General features: G+C 42.9%; 1 protein-coding gene and 1 non-coding gene across 3 annotated transcripts in view; one reads left to right on the forward strand and one right to left on the reverse strand.

Annotated features, from left to right (window-relative positions):
- SPRED2 (sprouty related EVH1 domain containing 2) overlaps positions 1–19,618 on the forward strand; it is a 118,398-nt gene that overhangs the window by 89,353 nt on the left and 9,427 nt on the right. For both annotated transcript variants that reach the window (XM_043917645.1, XM_043917646.1), the window contains exons 3-4: positions 4,302–4,470; positions 7,120–7,184. In XM_043917645.1, coding sequence (XP_043773580.1) covers positions 4,302–4,470; positions 7,120–7,184 — 234 coding nt within the window. The remainder of the gene's footprint in view (positions 1–4,301; positions 4,471–7,119; positions 7,185–19,618) is intronic.
- LOC122704157 lies at positions 12,243–12,376 on the reverse strand. Its single transcript, XR_006343774.1, has one exon. It is a non-coding gene; the product is annotated as a small nucleolar RNA SNORA68 (small nucleolar RNA).

A 19,618-nucleotide genomic window follows, 5' to 3' on the forward strand; every position in this document is an offset into this window, starting at 1 on the left:
TTCCAAATGTTGATACACTTAATTCTACAGTATCAAAAAAAAAATCACATTTCTTAATATTACCACTAATGTCATTAGAAAAGTCTTTTTAAGTATTAACAAGCTGTCCAAAATTCTAATTTTCACTTGAAAGTTCAAATATTATTATTGTCAACAAATATATCCTTGCTTTCCTTGATGTGACAGGCTCACTGTGTTCATCTTCAAAAAAAAGTACCCAAGTCTGAATAACCATAGTTCATCTGTAGGTTGTTCTTTCAAGTAAACCTGATGATCCATGAGAAAAGCAGTTAGTTCAACTCTCAACGGTGACAGTTACTCACGTTTTTCCTTGAGACAGTCGTCACTCTTCCGTATGCAGCGGAAGTATAAAGGCTGTGAGAGATACTCTTCCAACTATGCGTTTGTGCAAAGCCAGAGTTTCTTCTTGTACTTCAACCAAAGCAACATATTACAGCAGATCAAGTGTGGACACAGACAGGAGAATCCAGTTACATGTACATCCATTTCATCACACAAAATGAAAGATGTGTATTCATGGGTCAAGATTTCAGTTGTTTTTAACTGCTTCATCAAGGACAACCCTACATAAAACTGGCCTTTTTTTCCACTGTGTGTGCCAGTGGTGAATCCAGTGGCTTTGGATGTTTGGTGCCATGGCCAGGCCTTGATTGAGCCTCAGCACAGCAGTTTTACCCACCATTCCTTTTGCAGCATTAGCAGGGCTGGCAGCCCCATGAAAAAGCAAAAATTGCATTAACATATGAAAATAGTTCTGCCATCCTGAACCCCCTAAAAGGACCTGGGGTTGTAGAGGGAAGCCTCCCAAGAGCCCAAATACCAACCTTTAAGAACATGTTCAAGAATGTTCATTTCAGCATCGTCTTTAAAAGTGACCAGTTAGAAATGACCTTGAATGCCCATTAGTATGCAGAATGGCGGAACAATTCTCATATATCTCCTCTGAGGAATATTACACAGCCACTAAACAGAGCCCTTTTTTACCTTCCTGTGTCTCTGAGACATGTTTTTGAAGAAAAGTCAAATTGAAGACCAGTGTATAGGTATGGCTACATTTAAACAGACTCACACATGCAGACTTATGTGAGTACATAAAGAAACTGCAGGGAGGGAACTAAGGTAGTGCCCGTACTGTCAGTGGGCAGCCCTGGAGATAGAGAGGTGTTGAGGGGATAGACAGAGAGCTGAGCAAGAATGGAACCTTCTTGGACTCCGCTATATTGAACCTTCTATAGTATGGATTTCTTTTTGAGATCCTATAGAGTGTGGCCCTCCAGGCTCCTCTGTCCATGGGATTCTCTAGGCAAGAATACTGGAGTAGGTTACCATGCCCTGACCCAGGGGATCTTCCTGACCCAGGGATCGAACCCATGTTTCCTGTGTCTCCTGCACTGGCAGGCAGGTTCTTTACCACTAGCGCCACCTGGGAAGGCCCCTTCACAGGCTGCTGCTGCTGCTGCTAAGTCGCTTCAGTTGTGTCTGACTCTGTGTGACCCCATAGACGGCAGCCCACCAGGCTCCTCTGTCCCCAGGATTCTCTAGGCAAGAATACAGGAATGGGTTACCATTTCCTTCTCTGCTTCACAGGCTGGTATGGTTTTAAAAAATGGAAGAAAAAATTAAGGAACACCACTGACTATTTCATTTTAATCCAACTAAATGACCACAAGTTTCACAAAATGTATTCTTTGGTTCATCATCTAGAAGGTTATTTGCTTTCATCATGGATTGTGAAACAGCAAAGAAGACAAGACAAAGAAATTTTGTTAAAAACCTCTCTTCCATCCAAGAGTGCTTATTAGGAACTGTATTTCCTTTTTCTTGCATGTGCTTAGACGTTAATGAAAGCAGGTGCTCCAAAATAAAGCCAACTCTATGAACTCAGGTGAAGATGAATGTAATTTTTATTGTCAAATGCAACAGATACAGTTCAGAAGGCAATAGTATGTACCACTCTGAGAATGTTAATACCTTCAAATGAGGGATGAAATATCTTCAACAAGAATATATAATCACTTATTTTTCTCCCCATGCATCTCATTTTAAAAGCCATTTTTAAAAGCCTTTCTCAAGTTTTAGTCAAATTACCAAACTTCATTTTAGAGGATTAATACCTATTATGCCAAAACTTCAGTAAGGGGTTATACCTGTTATGAACATTATAGCATTTGAATGTCATCATTTTTGTCATTTAACTTACATAGATATATAATGATATAATTTTGTTGAAGAGGATAAAAAAATTTAAGAGGATAAAGAGATGGTATCTGGTCTCCTCTCCATCCCTCCTCCCACATAATTTAGGTGGCTAAACTTTACTTTTCTAAGAATTTATTACACTTCTCTAGGAAAAGGTATCTTTGGAATAATCTTAAACTCAGAAAATGTCAACCAAAGACTAATTTTTTTGCCATTAAAAATACGGAGAAACTGGAAATGTTTGTTTTTACAAAAAAGTTTATTTTGAGATTTTGCATTGAGACTATTAAATTCTAAAATAGATAACATTTGTTAGCTAAAGCCTTGGTTATTTGGATTTCCCCAGTTTGGAATGGGGCTGGGCTGACATTTAATCATTGCGCTATTCTTAGGGGGAAATGGCCATAATAAGCAATTTAATCATAAATAGAATTGTGTGAGGGGACCATTGCCTTCCTTCAACACAATGGAATAAAGTTAACTGCTTGCAATGCTTGGATAGGCCAGTTTGACTATTATTCTCATCTGTTAAGTTAGAGAACATTTATTAGGCAATGCTTAATTTCTGTTTGCTTAGATGTATTCTTGAAATTTTATTCATTTTAAGATATTCTCTAATTTTTATTAATTTCACTCTTTCACTTAGTCTAAAACTAATAGTATCTCATTTCATTAAATGTAGAACTCATTAAATGCTGAACAAGATCAAAGCTGGTAAAGCTTAGTGAAATCATTTTGATATATACATAATGAAACTATAGAAATAAATATTGTTGATATTTTGGCGCTATCTATGAATAAAGAACGGAGTTTACATTCACATGATTTCAATGCCTCTCTTATTCTGTAATATTGAACTCTGATATCTTTGCCAGCAGTAGCACTCTGTACACAGAGGGAGTTATTTTATAAGACATCTTGATCTTTTTACAGTCTAGTTAAAGGAACAAGACTTAATTTTTTTTTTTTTTTTGTATGACCAAGATGGTTCACTTTATAGAAGCAGTGAGAGCTGTTAAAAGTGCTACTTACAAAGGATAGTTTAACAAGACTTAAAGCACATGAAACTCTTAGAAGATAATATGAAATCAAGTACTAAATTGTGAAGGTGATAAAAACTGAAGTGAAAGAGTGAAAAACATGATGCAATATCCTGGGAAGTGTGTGCAGCCCTTTAGGTTTCTCACTGTCCAATGTTTTCAGAGCCTGTTCGTGTATGTGTTCTCATCGATAATGGGTTATCAATGCTGTTATTTCCGCTTTAGAGATAAAAAGATCAAAGGTCTGAAATAATCTCCTCAAAGTCATAGCCTAGTGAAAAGGCAGTTCTGAGACTAAATTTCTAGAAATTTGGAGAATGTTCTAATAATCCAGATAAAAGGTTTATTAGAGACCTTAGATCAGGGTGGTAGCAATTGAACCAGGGTTGATACAAAATATACTGAAGGGAAAATGAAATGTACTTGGTGTTTAACATATACAGAGGATAGAACAAGCAGAAGAGGCAAAAGGAAACCATGGAGATTCGAGCCGGAGAAAATTAACAGAGGTTGGCATTGCTAGATGAGAAGTTGGCATAGGAAACTAAGGGCAGCAATTTCAGAGCAGGTTAGTTATTTTTCAGCTTGTTGAATTTGAGGTCACTCAGAAACAGCATTAGGACAGGAGAAGGAGGATTGAGAGTCATGAATACAAAGGCCTTGATGGAAAAGCAGTCAGCCTAGAATAGAGCAAAGCCCCAAGACTGGGCCTCAGCTTAGAGTCCCACCCTACCCCACTCCACCCCTCCACCCCCAGCTAGGGGCTGGAGAAAGGCAAATGAGTAAAATGTAGAGCATGGTTAAGGAGCAGAGCAATACAGCAAGGACCACCAAGGTGGAGACGGGGGGAGCAGCAAGGAGTGGATGCTCAACAGAGGCAGGCAAAGCCTTCCTCTAAGAAGCCTTCACAGATGCGTGAAGGCAGAGGGGAGGGTTTTCATCAGTTGCCATCAAAAACAGTCATTCCTAGTTAGATTTTTGTAACCAGACACCATCATGACTATTTAAAAAGTAACCCACCTGTGTATTTCAATCCTCCAGGTGGTATTGGAATGCTATGTGAGAAAGGACTTGGTCTACACCAAAGCCAACCCAACCTTTCATCATTGGAAGGTCGACAATAGGAAGTTTGGACTTACTTTCCAAAGCCCTGCTGATGCTCGAGCCTTTGACAGGGGAGTGAGGAAAGCAATCGAAGACCTAATAGAAGGTATTGAATTTATCACTGCATTCTCAGTGGGGCTGTGGGAAGTTTCCAGGTTCTTTTTAATTCCAATTGTCTGCCATCACATATTTGTGGATTATTTGCAGGAGGGTTGGGGGCCAGGTTGGTAGAGGCCAAAACTTTAGGAACATCCAAGGAGAAAAATATTGTAAGTGACAGTGCAGTGGAGAAGGAGATGGATTTCAGAATAATGAGGGATTCCAACTGGTTTTTAGACTCCTCTGGAAAGATAAGTTCTAGACGTCCATGTAAATGACTTTTTGATATATTTTACCTTTTCCTGAGAAAAAAACTTGGGTGCAACCTGTCTTGTTCCAGAGGTGGAGAATGGATTCTAATGGGCCCAGAAGAGGCTCTAGGCCTTCCCACTGTTGTGTCATGAGGGCCCAGGGGTACGGCTGCCACTGGAAAGAAGGAATCTGTGACTCCTTAGTCTGTGAGTGAGCAGCTGGTAGACACTGTGTGGCATTTAATCATGGACTGAAAGGCTCTTGGGCAGTCAGTTCTCAGGGGCTTTTCTAGTGTCCACAGATGCAAACACACAAATTCTCCATTTCGACACATTGAGTTATCAAATCAGAGGTTTTAAGGTGTCCTAGCCAACCTGTGAACAAAGAAATATCAAGCAAGGCATAGTAAAGCCATATTCAGAATTTGGTTAGATTAATCACAGAAGAATATGTATTTCATGTGTATAAGAGAGAAATGTTCTCTAAAGTCATTTTCTTTATTTGGGGGAGGAGAGGAAAGCAGATCTCAAAAGAAAAAAAATCTCTTAAAATCATCAGAGAGACAATTCTAGCTGGAACAATGAATTTGAGACCTACAACCACGGGGGTGGACAAAATGAGTAGAAACCAGTGTTTACACCAGAAGTCTGACACAAGTGGATATTTAAAATCTTATTATTAAACATAGCTTTTAAATGTTTAGATAAGAAAATAGCTCCTGTATTATTTTCTTTTAATTTATTTATTTATTTGGCTGTGTTGTGTCTTAGTTACAGCATGTGAAATCTTTAGTTGCAGCTTGTGGGATCTAGTTCCCTTACCAGGGATCAAACCCGGCCCCCCTGCATTGGGGGCACAGAGTCTTAGCCTCTGGGCCATCAGGGAAGCCCACTCCTGTATTACTGAGAGAAGTTTGTACTATGTCCATGTGCTTAATCACTGAAGCCACACACAAAATTTGGTTCTCTTACTTTTAATTTTTTTTTACACATTCTACCTAGCTCTGTTCTATCAAACTTGCCTTAAATATTGATGGACTAGAGTGACTCAAATAGTGGTGATCTAAGAGTCTCAAAGAGCAATAGGAACTGCACACAGGGTATTATGGGACTTGTTTTTCCTCCTGTGAGCCTTCATTGGGAATTTAAATATTTCTCATCCCTTTCTGAGCAAGTCTTTTGAGTTCAATTTTATGTAATAGCAAAATACTTTCTAAATGTGCATTTCATAAGGCCTAGCCAAGAAAAAGGAGATGATATAGACTGAATTTCTCTTTTGGTAATCTATCACTTATGCAAATTTAAGTATGGTTTCCCTTTTTGGCCATTAACAGGGTTAGTTAATTTGATCCACGTAAATGGGGTGCTATTAGGAGGGAAAGGAAGAAGTTACATGATTTGCCTACCGGAATGAAGAAAGAGATGAACAAATAAATCAGTTGAACTGTAAATAACCATTTCATTCCCTGAAAATAAACTGGTTTTCTTTTTTTGGACATTATCCTAAATGTTGACCTGCAAACTCACTGCCAGTATTGCAAGAAAAAAACCTTTTTGCCCAGGTATCAGTTTAGAAGGTGGCTTCTCCCACAGTCTGGGGTGTATAGTGTCTAAATTTCAGAAGAGGAGGCAACCATACTAGCTATTTAGTCACATCCCTTTGTGGGTAAATGAAAAGCCCAGAGATCTAAGTCCAGTTTCACAGTGCGATTGTGGCAGGTCTAACCTGGGGTCCTCCGTCCAGTGCTTTTCCCACTACACAGTGGAGGCAGGGGTCACTGGTGGAGGGAGTGATGCACGTCCTTCAGAGCCGTGGGTAGGCCCTCTGAGCACCACCTCCTGGGCACCTCTGTGCTTGCTCTCCATGGATCAGTGAGGATGTTTGAGGGATCAATTTGGAAACAACAGTAAGCAAAGTTCATTTAAGGAACATACTGGCTAGAATCAATTAAAGAAGAGCAAGTTAAAAGTATGTAAGGACTTCCCTAGTGTTACAGTGGTTAAGAATGTGCCCGATAATGCAAGGGACACGGGTTCTATCCCTTGTCCGGGGAGATTCCGCATGCCATGGAGCATCTGAGCCTGAGCACCACAACTACTGAAGCCCATGCGCCTAGAGTCTGTGCTACACAAGAAAAGCCACCACAGTGAGAAGCCCGTGCATCGCAACCAAGAATAGGCCCCTGCTCGCCCCAGCTAGAGGAAGCCCACATGTAGTAAAAAAGACCCAGTGCAGCCATAAATGAATAAATAAATTATATTTAAAACTTAAAGCATTTAATTCCCAAGTAACATTTCTGCTGGCGATCTACATGTGAAAGGACTAGGATGTGGTTTCTTTAAATGACTGGCTTTGACTTATCCTCTTTGGAAACACTTTTTTGTGGTTTTTGTGTCTTTTTTAGGCTCAACAACATCATCTTCCACCATCCACAATGAGGCTGAGCTTGGTGATGATGACGTTTTTACAGTAAGTTCCCATGGTCTTTTTCTTTCCACGTGAGTTGGTGAATAATCAGAGGTTCTGTTTAGGAGCATGAGAGACGCTTGGCAATTTGGCATTTGCTGTTGCTGTTGGGATGTTGTCAGGGAGATCTCTGTCTCATCGTAATTTCACTGCCCTGGATTTGCTCTAGCCCCTCATGTTCCCTTGATGCTACAAGGCATATGGTGTGAAGCTCTCCCGGATCTGTCCAAGGCCCTCTCCCAGTCTTCCTTCACGTTTAGGGTGAACAGCCATCCTGGTTTGCCTGGGACTGTCCTAATTTTAGCACTGAAAGTCCTTAGTCCCACAAAGACATGCTTCAGTCCCCGGCACACTGGGACAACTGGCGCCCTACTCTTGAAGTCTTCCACTGACCACCTCCCCGGCATGGAGGGGGCAGGGGAGCAGCCTTCCTGATGAGTAATGAAACATCTGATAAGAGTCCTGAAGGCTGAGTTCAGGTTAGAGCCAAATGTGCTAAGGCAGGAAATGGCTTGGATATTTTGACATAGCTGGCGTTAATGGGATGTAACTGGAGAATAAATGAGTTCTCAGCTTGCCCCTTCACTAAAATTCTGTGCTTCTAGAAGTTAAACAGTTCAGAGTGCACCTGCTCTGTGCTTGGAACAGTGAGGAACTGCAGGGCAGTATTTCAGAGTCTTGGCCTTGACGCAAAGGAGGAAATACATTTAAACTGTAACCTAGGATACACATCCAATAGACACCCCGAACCAGATCATATTTCATGCCCTGCATTCTGATTTTTTTCTCTTCTTTTTTATTTTCTTGTTTCATTATTAAACTCTTCAAGCACACAGGAAAATTTAAAGACTAGTACAGTGAAAGCCTATATACTCTTTATCTAGAGTCAGCAGTGATAACATTTTACCCTGCTGGCTTTATCTCTGCATATGTGTCAGCTTGCACACAGGTATTTTTTCTGTTGATCCAGTTGAAAGTAAGTCACCTCTAAATACTTGAGCATGCATCTCTTAAAAAATAAGTTATTCTACACAACATCATTACTGGACCTAAGAAAATTAATAGGAATTTCATAATATCCTCTAATAGTTCCCCAATAATTCCTTAGTTGTCCCAAAAGCGTCTTTTATAAGCTGTTTTTTTTTTTAATTTAGTATTTTAAATATTAATTGCAACTCTGTAAACCTGATTCCTGACCCATTCATCCTACAACTAGTGATTTGAAAAACGCAACTCTGGGAAGACAGAGGTGGGTGAACCCAGCTCCATCCCTCATGGAGGTAACTGGATGGTTTGGACAGGGAGGATATGGCCCTGTGAGAGGCTTAGAAACCAGCACAGACTGTTAAATGCTCTGGCCCAGGATGGAGCATGGGGGTCAGAGAAGAGGCGCTGGGCGCTGAGGCTAGACTGGACTTTGGTGGTGTTGGAACAGGGTTCGGGGCGGGGGTGAAGGTGGCAGCAGGGCTGTATGTGGTGAGTTGTCTAAGCATTGCAGACCCCAACCTGACATGAGCAGAGAGTGCTTGTCAGTGGCGGTGGGGGGGTGAGCATCAGGAAATGAACTTGGTTGTGCCTCTGTGGAGCGGCTGGTGTGATGCACTCTGAGCAGGCTTCCTATAGCGCTACGAGCAGATCCTCTCAACAGTTGGCATGTTGCTTACATCTGTTCCTTTGTCACGTTTGAGAGACAAACAACAGCAGGCGGGTTAAAAGGTGGCTTCCTGTGCTCCAGAGCAACGCTGTCATCCACAGCTGCTTCCCAGCTACCTGCCAGCGTGATTTATGGAAGCAGGAGCAGGCGAGAGGGACCGGGGCCATAGAAGCCGGCATCCCTGCTGGCTTTGTCCTTTAATCCACAGGGAATCGGTGTGCTGTTCTGGGTAATGCCGAACGCCTGGAAGGATGTGTAGGAACTGCCCCGCTGTTTCCAGACACTTGGAAACTCACGGCGGGAGAAGCACAACTTTGTTGTATTCGCTCTGGGCCCTGCCATACACAGCCCTTACCTTCATTCCACTGGTTTACACACAGGGGCCCCTTAATAACAGTACCTCCCTTCCCCAAGACAAGCCCAGCCATGAGGCCAGTGACCATCAGCAACATCCCATGTGAGGATGGGAGGGTCGTCAGGGGCTGACGCACCAGGTTTCCTGTTTGTTCGCAAGTTCCCTGTCGTGAGACTTTTTGTTCTAAGAAGTCAGGGATGTCTCTCAAAGCTGGAGCCGTGGAAGTGGGCAGCCAGATTAACTCCTATAGAGGCTACGGCTTCCCAAGGTTTGTCGCATTCTAAAACTGATATTGGTAAGACAGATGATTAGAAAGAGTATAAATGGTGATAGACCCTCTTACAACTTAGGATAAGCCAGAAGGAGAATTTCTAAGAGAACAGTGTGTATAGGAGAAAACCTTCAGAGGCATAACTTAGGAACCAGGAGGAGATCTGTTTGTGCTGCTGGAGCCAAGGGTTTCCCTCTATTTCAAGGCATTCCCTGGGACCAGGAGGAAAATAGGACACTGAACAACACATGGATGCATGTTATATGTTGGAGGATGACGTGGAGGAGGGGGCAGCCCCAAACCACCACCCCCCCACCCCCCCGGGTGGAGAAATTGTTGGGCTTAGGTGCTCAAAAAGCATGGGCTGTCTCTGCTCACAGTTTCCTAACTACCAGCCCCTAAACCAGCCTGTCCCCCCGACTTCTTTGGATGGTAGAACCATGTTGAAAGTCCTCCATGTAAGATTAGCGTCCAGCTCAGAATGTGTGCACGCACGTGCAGACACACATGTAACTGTCCATGCGTTGTTAGTTGCCTTTACAGTCCTCCCATGCCGCTCCTGCCACCAGCCTGGTGTGTGTCCACATCTTTGCCAACGGAGCCACCACGAGACTCCAGATTAGCAACTGCTCTGATTTTCTGGGTCTTGGACTGTTTATCCATCCATGTGTCTTACTGTTTCACCCTCAACCAATTATGATTGTTTTCTCTTCTTTCAAATCCTATAGCATTCTTTTTTATCCCTCTCTTGCTACTTTAAAAGCCTGCCTCTTTTTTGACTTTCACATTTTATCTGCTGAACGAGTGACTTTACTTAGCTCAAAGCAGGTTATTCATCATTATAGTCTCTGCAACCCTATAAAGCTTGGCTGTATAGGTGCTCAATAAATGGGTGATCTGAACCCCAATATACTGTGCAACAATCACAGAGTTTCATATTTTATTCATTGTTGTTGTTCAGTCACTAAGTCATGTCCAGCACTTTGCAGCCCCATGGACTGGAGCACATCAGACCTCGCTGACCTTCACTACCTCCAAGAGTTTGCTCAAACTCATGTCCATTGAGTCAGTGATACTATCTAATCATTTCATCCTCTGCCGCCCCCTTCTCCTCTTGCCTTCAGTCTTTCCCAATATCAGGGAAAGAGTTGGCTTTCAAAAAGCATCAGCCCATGCTTTTTGAGCACCCAAGCCCAACAATTTCTCCACCGGGGTGGGGGGGAGGTTGGGGTTGCCCCCTCCTCCACATCATCCTCCAACATATAACATGTATCCATGTGTTCCAGTGAGTTGGCTCTTTGCATCAGGTGGCCAAAGTGTTCATTGGCTTGTTATCTTGCATACTTAGTCGCTTCAGTCATGTCCAACTCATTGCAACCCCATGGACTATAGCCTGCCAGGCTCCTCTGTCCATGGCATTTCCCAGGCAATACTGGAGTGGGCTGCCATTTCAAGTGGTGGTTTTGAGGGATTCTCAGTAGCTTTATGTCATATTTTTCTTGCCATGTTTTCTGTTGCGTCCACAACTCAGAGGTGAGGTTTGAGCATCATCACCCAGTCTCACCCTTTGGCTGTTAATGCTCTTGTCACCTCCCACCCAGCCCCATCATCACTCCTCCCTGGCAGACCTCAGTTACTGTGATCCATCCAGGTGAACAGAAATACCTAGCTGGCCAGGCATTAAATATGGACAGGGGTGGGGTGGGGTGGGGCGTGGATTCCGATGCCTGAGTCACATGATGCAGATTTATGAGTCATGCAAAGAATATAAAGGAATGACAACAAAGGCTAGCAGTCTGCAGTGGGCATTTGGAGGCATCGCCAAGAGTCAGCATACTCCCATCCATGCCCCTGGCAGATGGCTTTCTCTCTTCAGAACCAGGGATCCTTGAGAGGGATGGCATAGAAAGACCCTCAGTCTGTTCCCTCTCATTGCTTTTGTCTTGTGAGGGAAATGTGCTCTAGTGGATCTTTTGGAGAAGGCCCCCATGAACTCGAGAGATGAGCAGTGTGGTGCCTCGGAGGGGCCAAGCTGATTTGCTCCCCAGCCTGGGGCTGACTTCACCCAGATCCCTTCAGTCAAAGCCTCTGGGGCCAGAGGGTTTGGAGCCCTTGGGGAACGGGCTCAACGGAGATGGGGAGAGAATGAGTAGAGAAAATGGACTGTATAGAACTAGAAAGGCCCTGGGTTTTATGGTCATTTCATGAACAATTTTCTAAATTCCTATTTTGTAGGCTTTGATCCATTGAATCCTGGTGGTTTATTTACTGCCACAGAGCTCTAAAATCACTTCTGAATGTTATTAGCATCTTCATAGCTAGACAGGGAGAATTTTAACACGATCTTGGGAGAATGCAGCTGCAGGGTACATGGACTTCCAGAACAGGCTCACTGGGAATCTGTGGTCAAGTGCTGTCGGTGCTTCAGCTGTCATTGTGCTGAGTGGCTGGATTCTGGCTCTAAAGCTGGGGGATTAGGGAAATATTTGCTTTATAGAAAGATACTTGGGGGTGTGTAAAATAGCTAAGTCCTCATCTTCCATAATAAGAAGGTCTTAAATAATATCCAAATCTGCAAATCAAGAACGAGGAGTATAATAAGATGCCATTGAAAAGACTGAGAGAAATGCAGGAAGAAAGAACCACAAGAATTGGGTTTATTTATCTGGGGCTTGAGAAGCTGTCTCACTTGCCTCACTTGGAGAGGAGCAAGATTGCTATTTGAGATATTAAATGATACACATGTACTGATTTTATTTTTATTTTTTTTTTTTTTACCAAGTGTGTAGAACCTCCAAATTCACTTTGAGGGGCACGGCTGCAGCCCCACAAAGGCGACGAGATAACATTTGCTGTTAGCACCTCTGTTTAAACCACTGCTACAAGAAACAGCAGTTCTTGGGTTTAGGTGCTTTGATTTTATTTTTAATTGGAGGATAATTGCTTTGTAACATCATGAATCAGCCAAAAGTATACATATGTTCCTTCCCTCTTGAACCTCGCTCCCACCCCTCTAGGTTGTCACAGAGCATTGGCTTGAGCTCGCTGGTTACACAGCAGCTTCCCACTAGCTGTCTGTTTTACATATGGTGATGGATATGTTTCAGGGCTACTCTCGCAGTTCGTCCCACCCTTTCCTCTCCCCGCTGTGTCCACAAGTCTGTTCTCTGTGTCTCTATATCTATTCCTGCCTTGTAAATGGGTTCCTCAGTACCATATATCTAGATTCCATATATATGCATTAATATACAGTCTTTGTTTTTCTCTTTCTGACTTACTTCAGTCTGTATAATAGGCTCTCAGTTCATCCACCTCACTTTAACTGGCTCAACTGTGTTCCTTTTTATGGCTGAGTAATGTTCCGTCGTATATATGTACCACAGCTTCTTTATCCGTTCATCTGTCGATGGACATGTAGGTTGCTTCCGTGTCCTAACTATTGTAAATGGTACTGCAGTGAACAATGGGGTACGCGTGTCTTTTTCCATTATTGTTTTCTCAGGGTATATGCTGAGAGGTGGGATTCCTGGGTCATATGGTAGTTTTATTAGTTTTTTAAGGAATTGCCATAGCAGCTGTATCAATTTACATTCCCATCAACAGTACAAAAAGGTTCACTTTTCTCCACACCCTCTCCAGCATTTATTGTTTGTAGATTTTTTGATGATGGCCATTCTGAGACTTTTTGAAAAAGGAAAATGAAAGGGGGGTTTCTTAGAAAAGGGTGGGCATGTAGTCAAAGGAGAAGGGGGAATGCAGTAATCCTGATTAGCTACGGAAGCCCTGATTTCCCCTTCTGGGGGCTAAAGAGACTGAAGATACACAGCAGCGGTTGAGTTCTGTGCTCTCAGGGTTCTACTCCTCCCGGCTGTTTTTTCTGCCCTGTGTTAGGAAGCACTGTGTCCTAACGGCACATGAGAAGTAGGAGAACTGACGAGAGTTAGCTGGAAACGTCTGGCTTGTGGGGAGGCAAGAACAGCTGTAGACACGCCAGCTCCTCAGAATTCTAGGTCTTGGAATTGAAAGGGATTTTGAATTCACATCAGATAAGTCAGCCTCCTTCCTTCTGGCAAAGTAAGATTGGCCTCATTTTATAGACACAGTTGTGGAAGCCACTCCGTGTCAGATGGAGGACTCGCCTGAGATGACACAGCTAGTTCACAACAGAGGAGCAGTGAACACCATCTCCTCAGCTTTCCCGTTCATCACTGCCATTTTTCTCTTCCTCTGTTGAATAATTATGTTTATGGTTTTTCAGCTGTCCTATTTTTTATACTTTATCCTTATATAAGAGTTAGGTTTTAGGGTTCTCTTAGACCCAGGGTGGAAAGGGGAGAAGAGATAAGAGAACAAATATGTGATCAGTGCCCCCTGTGGCACATCCATATGACAGACTTGAAGCCTGAGCAAGTGTTACAGCCCCAGAGTCCCCAGAATAGCAATAGGAAGGCCTACCCTAAAAAAGGTTTAGGTTTATTCTCCAACTTCAGTATAGCTACTGGATTTGGGCGGCCTTTCTCCACAGGGATTCCTCACGCTTTACAGCATCCATCCTCTAATGAATTACCTTCTCTTCTGTGTATCTGGAATAGCACTGTGTACGGTCCTTTGCAGCATCGGGAAGAGTCATTCATAGCATCTTGTGTGGGTTGGAATTCTCTCCTAGAACCCAGTTAAGAAAGGCTGGTTTTATTTGCAGTGTCTCATCGTCCTTCAATTTCTCAGGTAGGCAGTCCTCCTTCGTGTAGGAAAAATGTCTTTTACAGCATCATCAGCTTTTAGCCATGTGTTTGCCGAGACTGGAAAATGTAGTTCTTCCTCGTGCCCTGCGCTTGAACTGGTGACATCCTGTTTATCACCAGCTGCATCTGATTACTTTCTGGCTATTCAGAGCACTTGCTCCTAATGACATCTCCAACCCCTCCCGCCCACCCCAGGTGTTTCTAAAGCATGACTAGAACAAGAAGTTGAAACCAAAGTGTGAAGCAGCAGGTTTTGTGTGTGTGTGTGTGTGTGTGTGTGTGTGTGTGTGTGTGTCCTAGGTGAGCTTTTGAGTCTTTGCAACTTGTGGTTATTTTCATTAATTAAGTAGAAAAAGTAAATTTGTGGAATTTTGTAAATGTCAAGCTTTTACTTACAGAAGCAGAAGAGTGCAGAATGCCACAGAACTTTCCTTGAGTTTGTTTTCCAATTAATCCATCCCCAACACACATGAAATCAAAAGGCAATTCTATCAATTTTGTAATAAGTGGGGTTTGTTTTCTGTTTTTTCTAAGGGGGTTGGGGGGGGCGGGGTTAGTTATTTATTTTTTAACTTTTTTCTTTGCACTGGGTCTTCATTGCTGTACTTGGGCTTTCTCTGGTTGCGACTAGGGGGACTTCTCTTCCGTGTAGTGCTCCAACTTCTCATTGCAGTGGCTTCTCTTGTTGCAGAGCACAGGCTCTAGGTGCATGGGCTTCAGTAGTTGCAGCTCGAGGGTTCAGTAGTTGGCGGCACCTGGGCTTAGCTGCTCCACGCATGGAATCTTCGCAGACCAGGGATAGGACCTGTGTCTCCTGCATTGGCAGGCGGATTCCTATCCACCGTACCACCAGGGGAGTCTGGAAAGGGGATGTGTGACTCCTGCTTAGGCAGAGTTCAGAGGCTGGGGAGAGGCTGGGATTCTAAACATTTTTGACACTTCCATTTCTGCAGATAAACTCACCAAGACTTGAAGAGGTGAAGCAACTTGTGCTCAGCTCCATCCTTTGTTCACCTAGAATGCAAACTCCAAATCTGCTTACTGCCTTTCAGAGAACGTTGAGAAAGGGAAATGTTTATTCAATAAGTTTCAGTAGATTCCACATATATGAAATATACCATATTCTCATCATTGCCAAAAAGCCACCTAAGTGATAGACTTTTCAACACGTGTGTTGGTTCCAAACCTCAGCTGACTCCAGTGTGATGTGGGGCTCTCCTTGCCCTCTTGAGAGCCCTAGTCTCATTTTAGAAGATCAGTTGATCAAAACTGTTGTTTCTACCCTTGGAATTAAGGGACTAGGATAGAATGGGGTAGGGAGAGAATAAGTAAAAGGTTGAGTAGGTTGAAAGTATAAATTAATTCTACAAAGTTTAGTAAAACTAATCTATGGTGGTGTCTTAAGAAAAGCAAAAATGTTTTGGTGGGAAGAACAGCTATGCTTTGTGACTGACACCAGGGAAGAGCGTCCCGTAAATGCTGCTGGCTGAGACCCAGCCCTGCAGAGGGTGGCGTGGAAGTTCTCAGAAGACAGATGAGAGCTGCTTTATCTTCTGAATGCCAATAATTATCAAGCCTACATTGCATAGTAAGAGGAGGGTCTTTTATTCAACATGTAATACCTAGAGTGGCTAAATTAAAGCATTTAAATGTCTAAGGCTCAAACAAAAGCTTTGAAATTCTCTCAGTTTCAGGAAGGGCAGAGGCATTTTGCTAGCCCACCAGCTTGTGGTCTTTCTTTGCTTACACATGTACCATCTCACCTGTTTAAGCTGTGGATAGTAATATACTAGTATTTCCATTTTATTAATTCATGCAGAGTACATGCTCAAGGTTACCGAAAACCCACTTCTTGCTCACAGCCCTGCCAGTGAAACTAAGCTGTGGGTTTGAGAGTCCTTTCCTTTCATGTCAATATTCTACCTAATTTCAAAATTGAGAAACATAAAACTTTTTTTTTTAATGTGTGGGAATTTTGGTTTTTTTTTGTTTTGGTTTCACAATTGGCAAATGCCCACTTCTTCCTCTGGGTCCTGGATGGGATAATGTCTTAGAGTCTAGGACAGAGTCATCTCCTGTCCCCCCACCAGCTGCCCCTCTTAGACCCACACTGCCTGCTAGCTAGCTAGCCCGGTTCCCGGCTCTACTTGCCTCTTTGAAAGAGAACACCCGGAACCAGTGTGTGCCCTGAGGACAGGTGAGCCCGTGCTAGCTGTTCCAAAGACCTGTTGACAGATGGGGGACAAGTTCCTGTTTACCAGAGGGAAAAAGGATTGACCATAGATAGGCTTGCCATTCTAATAGCTACTGAGTGGAAAGGCTTGCTTTGTTCAACCCCAGATCACCTGAGCTAGCAGCCTCCTGACACCTGCATCCATCCACTTTATTGTCTCCTGAGAGGCAGAGTTCCATGTGATCAGTGCCACCTTGCCATCCAAGGTGGAGACGGGAAAGAATCTGCCTGCAATGCAGGAGACCAGGGTTCAGTCCCTGGGTTGGGAAGACCCTCTGGAGAAAAGAATGGCTACCCACTCCAATATTCTTACCTGGAGAATTCCATGGACAGAGGAGCCTGGCAGGCTAGAGTCCATGAGGGGTCACAAAGGTTTGGACACGACTAAACTACTAACACTTTCACACTTTTACTTTCAAATGCTCATGTGTGTAAATAAAATGGAAACCCTTGCAATAGGAAGAATACTGAATATTGCTTTGGTGGCATCAGTGGCTGAAATATATTTTAGTGGTAGGCTGCAATAAAAATAACACAAATTGGGGTCATAACTCCTAGTTAGCCATCTTTAAAAATTCAGAATATCTGGAATTCCCTGGCGATCCAGTGGTTAGGATTCTGCACTTACACTGCAGAGGGCCCAGGTAGAATCCCTGGTCGGGGAACTAAGATCCCCCAAGCCAGGAGGCCAAAAAAATAAATAAATAAATCATCTATAAGACAGGGCAGAGTCCTACTTTTATTAATCTGAATCAGTCCTGCAGCTTTTCTTTCCCCTGTGGCGATGACTTATTTTTTTATTGAGGTGTAGCTGACATACATCCTATGGCTCTTCATCAGCTAAACAATAGTCTTAGCCAAACTCCTCTGTAACGCTCTGAGGAGGAAGGCAGAAGGATCACACACACAATTTTCAGAGCTCAAAGAAACCTTGGAGATCATCCAGGGCAACTCCTTACTTTACACCCGAGGACAAAGGCCCACAGAGCTTCAACAACTATCCCGAGACATACGTCCTCGCCTGGCCTGGAGCCAAGGTTTCCCAGTTCTCTCCGGGAAGTACTATTTTTGCTTAACATTTCTGTATGATTCCTGGATGACGCAGATTGGCTTCTTAAGCAGTGTCTTCACTTTATTTTCTGTGCCTTATTCAAAACACGTAGGCCCGTCACCCTCCAGAAGCAGCTGCTCGGAGCAGGCTCGGCTCCGCGTGCTGTGTGTTCACAACATCTCATGTGCCCCTGAGGACACGGGGAGGATGAGGCGGCTGGACTTGTGTGCCTGCCTCTCTGGAGGTGGCATTCGTCCCATTTGTCTCCAGCCCCAAGAGGAAGAAGAAAATGAATGGTTGCCAGCCTTCCAGTGTTTCTGCTACCAGTGTGGACTTGGTCAGGCTGGTCACATCTCTTTTTATTACTTGGAGGTTCCCGGCATCCACTCTTTCATGTCTGTACCCTCTGGCTCTTGCTTCCACCTCCCTTCCCTTTCTTTTCTCAGCCTCCTGTGTTTCCTTAATAAAGTCTTGTCTTGCTGCCTTGTTAGAGGGCTTTAGAACCAGGCCACGTAAAGCTTACTACTCAAAATGCATGTTTTTTTATAATCATAGAAAAATTTGAAAATGTAGTCAAAGGTATACCCTTTAAAAGGAGGACTAAATTTAGGTGGTTAAAAAACATAACCCCCATACATAAAATAGATAAGCGAGAAGGATATACTTTGTAGCACAAGGAACCATATTCAATATTTTGTGATAACCTGCAATGGAAAATAATCTGACATAATATATATGTGTCTGAGTCACTTTGCTATACACCTGAAACTAACACAATATTGTAATTCAACTATACTTCAATTATTTTAAAAAAAGAAAGAACTCCCCAAAGTATAGAAAACGGTGGAACACTGCCTAGCTCAGTTTGCAGGACAAGCATAACCCTGCTGTAAAAATGGGCAAGAAGAATTCAAGTAGAGAAAAACCGGAGTCAAACTCACCTATGAATGTAGATGTAAAGTTTTAAAGTAAAATGTTACCAAATCACATCAAATATTTGTAAAACAAATTTAATGAAAGACAAGTAAAATAGATATCCCAGGCATGCAAAGATGGTTAATATTAAAAAAGCTTAACTGTTTGATTCATACATTAATGAAACAAAGGTGAAAGACCATAATCATCTCAATAGACACAGAAGAACCATCTGGTTACCAGTATTTTTTGGTGACAATCCATAGCAATCTGGGCTTCCTCAGTGGCTCAATAAGAAGAATCTACCTTCCAGCGCAGGGAGACACAGGTTCAATCCCTGGGTTGAAAAGAGAATTCCATGTACAAAGGAGTCTGGTGGGCTATAGTCCATAGGGTCACAAAGAATTGGACATGACTGAGCACACACACTTTGCAATCTAGAATACAAGGAGACATTCGAACTTTATAGCCACTCCAGTTATCTGGAAACATTATATACAATAGAGAATTGTTAAAAGTTGTCCCATCAAAGTCAAGTTCAAGACAGTAAGAGCCATTCTGTTTTTCCACATCATGCTGGAAACCTTGGCAAAGATACAGTAAGACAAGAAGTTACAAATATTGGAAAGGAGACCAGACTATCTTTTGTGGGTGATAGGATTTGCTTAGAAAAAGCCAGAGAATCACTGGATAAAACATTTGAACTTTTATAAGGAGTTAAGCAAGGGGACCAGATCACAGGATCAGTAACTTTTTTATAAAATCAGTAGTAACTGTTTAGAAAATGGAAATGATTAATCTCATTTTGTTTTTACAGTTACCCTGAGGACAATTTTAGCTCCATTTTACAGATGTGAAAACTGGAGTTAGAGGTCACCTTGTCCAAAATCAGACAACTTACAATTAGCAGAGAACTGATTCAAATCTAGTCTGCCTGAATTGAGACCATGATATTTAGCATTATGACATTCCCTTGCATTTCTGTTGTTCGGTGCTTCATATTAGGTTCCAGGCCTCTTAATTGGACATCTCTTTAATAGCAGGCATTGACAGTGAGCTGGAGTCAGACCCAGAGGCAAGGCTTTCTGGCAGCACACACGAAGGTAACAGTGGTTGTGCTCACGCTTTCATGTCGCTCGGGACCTCCCACAAGGAGGCGGCACCCCATGGCAATGCCTGGCCTTGTTCACAGTGGGTGACATCAAAGGCTGTCTCT

The sequence above is a fragment of the Cervus elaphus genome, chromosome 11 (genome assembly GCF_910594005.1).
Source record: "Cervus elaphus chromosome 11, mCerEla1.1, whole genome shotgun sequence".
Taxonomy (NCBI): Eukaryota; Metazoa; Chordata; class Mammalia; order Artiodactyla; family Cervidae; genus Cervus; species Cervus elaphus.